The sequence below is a fragment of the Hesperophylax consimilis genome, chromosome 7 (genome assembly GCF_061612785.1).
Source record: "Hesperophylax consimilis isolate HC1 chromosome 7, BYU_Hcon_1.0, whole genome shotgun sequence".
Taxonomy (NCBI): Eukaryota; Metazoa; Arthropoda; class Insecta; order Trichoptera; family Limnephilidae; genus Hesperophylax; species Hesperophylax consimilis.
This window is the reverse complement of record NC_142842.1, coordinates 12323190-12329189: the sequence shown is the minus strand read 5'-3', so window position 1 is coordinate 12329189 and position 6000 is coordinate 12323190. Positions and strand designations below refer to the sequence as shown.

The 6000-nt window shown below is 34.6% G+C and overlaps 1 protein-coding gene across 1 annotated transcript in view; it reads left to right on the top strand.

The window, feature by feature from the left end:
• Window positions 1–4600: 4600 nt before the first annotated feature.
• dachs (unconventional myosin-IXb-like dachs) overlaps window positions 4601–6000 on the top strand; it is a 92985-nt gene continuing 91585 nt past the window's right edge. Inside the window, exon 1 of the mRNA XM_089633217.1 lies at window positions 4601–4938. Within this exon, the coding sequence (XP_089489343.1) occupies window positions 4848–4938 (91 nt within the window). The 5' untranslated portion in view covers window positions 4601–4847. The remainder of the gene's footprint in view (window positions 4939–6000) is intronic.

Sequence of the window (6000 nt, the reverse complement as noted above, 5' to 3'; positions counted from 1 at the left end):
TAGCGCTATATAAAGTTGACCATTTATATTATAATAATTAGCTATACAATTTGTAGCAAGATAGAAACAACAACGCGTTGAATATTAAATTATCCTAGAATTTGCTATATAATATATAAAGGGGTATAGGTCTATATTTTTTTTAATTTTCCACCCCTCCCCCTTCTCCTTCTGCCTTGCCCTGCCACTTGGGTCGAACCCTTCAAAAGTCACGAGCCGCCACTGCACCGCGCCGTGCAAAAAAAACTTTAAAGTTAAACCATTTAACATTTAAACCGTCTTGGTGTTGCAATTAAAACGATTTTAATACCTTTTAATTTTTTCTGCCACTGTTTTTCATGCTGTAAATAATAAACTCACCTGTTTTTCTGTGACGGGGAAATTATTATTAGAAGAATTAATTTGTACGTAGTTTCTGATAATCACGAATATTCATGTTTAGAATTTATAATAACATTTAAAGTTTTCAACACTTTTCTAGTCGATTAACGAATATTTTATCAACATTCATTGTTTTCATTTTTCACGAAACTGTTGGTTTTCTCTCTGGAGTCTTTCGAAGGTTCACAAAGAAATCAAAGAATAGACAAAACCTGTTAGATACTCGTCTCTCCTGGTTCAAGCGGTTTAATGCTTTGTTGTTATTTTTGTTTATTCTTATTCATTTACATAGATAACATATCCAAATCTGTCACATAAAAAGTACACGAGACGAAGGTTTGGAGTTCCGAGTACATATCTTCAAAATAAAACGTGAACAAGAACACAAAACGCAGGTACATAGGCAGGTACTTTAATTAATATACGTGATGGTCTCTAGGGATGTGTTTTGCTCTATTTTTTAAATTTGAATTTAAATTACTTGGCCTATGCGTTGATTGCTTTGAATATCTCGAGATTGGAGTTTTACAGTTTTGGAGTTTTTTTTGAGATTCTTAATAAATTGGCAAGACTCATTTTTCTCTAGGAACTAATACAATACTAGAAGAGCCTATGTCAATTTTGTAAATCACTCTGTAATGATGATTATATATCGATTTCATGACGTAAAAAATGCCGAAACAATATTTGGACATCTTCATTAAATGAGTCATAATTTCACCAATGTAGAGCATTTGACGTAGGTATTTATATTATTGAAATAAGGGACGTGCTAGAGCACTTTCTGACACCTAAATCAAATTACAAAAAAACTCACATAAAAATGACATAGGCACTTTTGGCACGAACCCCTAGAAATTTAAAAAATGTAATCTTCCTCTAATAATTAGAATAACCTGTAAACGAGTATTATTTAATATAATAATTCAACAACTCTGGAACCAGTTTCCTAAAACTTCGTAACAGCGATACCGCGTGCTTTACCGAAAAATAAACAACAAACCTAACGGAGAATATAAACAACCTCAAACTGTTTAGTTAATGACATTAAATCTTATCCACATTCATACGCATAAATAATAGCCAGCAGATAATTAAGCCCCAGAACGCCATTAAACATTATAAATATCGTGGTAGTTAATTTATATTATATTATTCTTTATCCGATGTCCAACTGGAGGCTTTTTTTATACATGCACGACCTCTTGTCCCGCTGAACGAAACTTACATTAAATAAATGATGTAAAAAAGCTTTAGTTTATCATTAACGTAAGTCGACTTACCACCAGGCCCGGATTGTAATTCAGAAAACTACTTGTACCTTTCTAGGGATCTATTTTCGTATATTTGTTACACCTGGTGAAAACTGGCCTCGTGATTTTTTTTTGTGTAAGTTACCATTCAGAATTGAAACGTTGCTTGAAATGGTTTTGGCCGTGTTTGGTAACCAGCTATGAATAGCCAGGTACTTTTTCTCCTTTCTCTTCCCCAATCTCCTTCCTCTCCCCAATACCTCACAACAAACCCCAGTTGGAGATGCCATACTCTCGCTGACTACAGATGGTTGGGAGCAGTTGGGACTCTTGTGCGGTTTCACATTTAAAAAGGTATTTAGTTACCTACTTTATCGCTATTCTGAATTCACAAATACATTTCCATTTTCGAAAATTTCAAAACATATTTGAACGCGAATAATTTCACATAGGAATATTTCACATCACGCACCAACAGCTGAAATGAGTATTTTGATAACTTTTCAAACGAGTGATGAAACAGGCAACAAGATTCTGAAAATAAGAACTTTTCATTTTATCTAGTTATTTAGCTTTTTTAATAGTGCAAATTTCAAAATGCCAGAACTCGTTTACGTGTTGATTCAGAAAATATATTTCCCTGTTCGTAGTTAATAATCATATACATAAATATTTTAATACATATGTATGTTGACGAATAATGTTTTGTTTTGTATGTTCGTATTTATCATTATTTTTCGATGATCTCTTTTTTATTTATAGTCAAGCAAACCCCTAAGGTCCAAATTTTCTCAATCCGACTCTGTCTACCATTAAAGAAATAAAAAATACACCATTAAGAACCATTCAAATTCGTCATGAAAATATATTTTTTTAACAGCAGTCCGTCAAATTAAATGAACTTTTGATGAGCGTGACGGTTGATAAAGTTCAGAGTTTTGATTTTTTTATAGACCTGTGCTCTATAAACATCCACAACCAGAAATTGAAGCAGGTATTTCTCTAAACACAAAAACAGAAAACAGTCACAGAATATAATTGCATCACGACAAAGAGGGAGAAAGACATTTCGGGAGATAGAGACACACGAAAACAAAAGTTTTTCACCGTCGCGAATCCACTTCAAAGGTCCAGTGTTTTGAAAGTCTGAGAATCTAAACAAATGAATATAACAAGCCACACACCAAACATCGATCAATTTTTCTGCAGGTAAAATGAAGTTACTTTATACAAAAATCACACGCAAAAGCCTGCTTTCTCATTGTGAAAATCACCCTTTTTTGGGAGAATGCTCTGTGGTAGGTACGCGCATAAAACTTAACACCGCGAAGATAGGCTTTACGCGGTCCACAGGTGTTATTTTGTTTCAAGTCAAGACTGTTTAAAATTGCTTTTAAGTAAAGAGGTTCACATTTGTACAGAAGAAATAATTCCATAGGAATAGTTATTGGATTTACCCTTTTGATGTTAGTTGTTTTGCTTTACTGCGATATTGACTAGGTGTGTTTGGACCTAAAATGAAGCATGACGGAGTTGGGGGGAGGAAGGCGCCACTACAGGTAGAGCTGCACTGGCCAGGTAGCGAGGTAGTCCGTTCGATTCACCGTGGACAAAATATTAGTTATTTTTAAAAATTAAATTTAAAAAACACTACATATTTGTGCAATTACAAATTGCTAACCGAGATAAATTTTAATTTTTAATTGCAATAACTTTCTTCGCTTCGAACATGCTTTTATAGTTGGCGAGATGTACATAATACACATGTCTATTATCCTATCAATATGTTTAAGTATATGTGACTGGTAGGATTGCACTAACCTCCCTACATACTGGAAAAAATTAAAGACAAGAGTAGATACTTGGGAATATTAAATTAACGATTGCTTAATCTTTAAGAATTTATGGACGATTAGCTCAAAGTGATATTATTTCTTTATAGAGATAATAGTTATTTTACAGACAACGGCAAACAAATTATATGAATGCTCGAAAGAATAGTTGGATTTTATCAATTGACTTTCGTCTGACTGTCTTTTTCATGTTAACTTTCTTTTTCGCGTTTTTTAAATTATTATGGTACCTACCAGCTTGAAGAAAAATTAAAAAAATAATTATCAATACAATTACAATTTGGACAATTTAAATAAGTCCTTATATAAAATTAAGTAAAAGGTTCATTTAAGATTTTCACGGCTAAAAGTATTTTCGTTATTTGTTTTTGGGGTGTTATGCCGTGTTGCGCTACAGTGCTAGACGCTGACAGCATTACAGTGTCCATCATCAGGGGAGATGTGTTATTTTGACAATATAGGTACGTTATTTGACAAATAACACATCTGCCCTGATGATGGATTCTGTAATGCTGTCCGAAACGTTGGCTAAAGAAGGAGTTAGCGCAACACGGCATAACACCCCAAAAACAAATAAGGAAAAAAAAAAAAAGTTAAAGGTTGCTTAAAATATATAGTTCATCATTGGGTATGTAGTTATTTAAGTACCTACCTTAAAATTTCTGAGAAAATTCAGGTTTTGATTTATTAACTAAGAGAATGTTAGATACGTACTTTTTAGGATGCGAGATCTACTGTTCACAGAATTACTAGTTGATTATATACTTGGCCCGTAATCGTACATGGAGAAAAAAAATGTTTTTATTTTTATTTTAAGATTCTAATATATTAAAAGACAAGAACGTATAAAAATAATGAATGCGTTACTATTAGGCATAAAACATATTATAATTTCGTAGCCTGGTTTGCATATTTATTTAAAATCAACCGGCGATAATCTTGAATCGAACGGACTCCATAAGAAAGGGACGCAAGTCAGCAACCATCTAAAGAAGGCAAACGATCTCTGAGAGGAGGGAGATGGCAGATTACAAAGGCACGATGAAGAAAGAGAGGCCAATACACACATCTCGCAAGTAGAGTTAGTCTTCCCGTACCGTGAGCCGCGCCAGACGCGTAGTGTGTTGGTTATTGTGACAAAAGGCAAAGTGAAATAAGAAAAGTAAACAAACCGAGTTGAGATTGTAATGCCTGGTGACTGTTATGGTTATGGAATAATGTGCTTCGATATGCCCTTACCCTCGCCGAGTCGCAGTGAACCCGACCGCATGAGGCTCTAGTCACACATCAGCCAGGTTGCCTTTCGCCGTTTTGGGGGGAGCAGGAAGAGGGAAGGGGGCAGGGAAGGCCGGGGGCTGCGATGGCCACCCTTGGGCTCTCAAAGGTCTTCATTCTGGACAAATACTTCACCGAGCTGCAAAAGTTCTGGGAGACGGAGAAAAAACTGCAAGGTGAGCTCGCCTAAACAACTCAAAACACACAACTACCCTTCTTTCAATCGAAACTCACATAACTTCCATAACAATATTACTGTACTCACCATCCCTCAAAGTACCTCTCTCTCAAATATTATTGAATCCTAACTTGTATTTTATAATAATACAAAAACAAACTTGCATTGCATAGTAACTGCTGTCTTAATTAACTGCAGTAACACATTCCGGTTAAAATCCAGCTAAGTCAATATTGTTTTTGACTTGTATTTTGCGCAATAGACATAATCATACTATTCCCTTTACAAAATGTTATCATTTAATACATTAATAAGCACTTTAAGGCTTCAGTTAATAAGAAAAGCACCCACATGTTCTCCAAGAGGTCTCCGATAAATCGATTCAAGCGCACGAATTTAAAAGACTTGTCTGCAAAGACATATTTATATTGTTGAATTTCCCGATTTGGAACTACGGGAAAGTGGTAACCCTAAATATGCTGGGAGCCGGGACCTGCCAAGGGCCCAGGGCCGAAATACCTTATTTTGTTATCAAAAATAAATAAAAAAAGTGGGTGTGTCAAGCCTACGCAAGACAGAAGTGAAACTTCTAGTATTCCTCTCTCTCTATTTTCATTTCATCATCTCTATTTTCTCTCTTAGGTTAGTTTGAAAATTAGAGGTTAAATAATTCAACGACGAAGCATGGATTTGCTTTTTCTAATATTTTCTTATAGATGAATGACGTTCGATTAATGTATAGTTCCAAAAATTTTCAATTTATTCACAAGTATACAATATTACATAAATAACAATATTACAATTAAAAATTACAAAGAAATTACAATGACAATTTACCAATCATGTGCCATTTTCATTGTCAATTTCATGAATATCATTTCCTAATGTCGTGATAATTGGGTTATGGTAACTAAAGTGCGAGATATATACATGAGCACTTAAATCCTTAATGAATCGTGCAAAAACTGCATCGATTGTTGTCCCGTGTCGGGAGAGAACGTTCGTGAGCGGCTCCCCACCTCAACAAGCGCATATGGTGAGAGAGGGACAGTGAACGGTG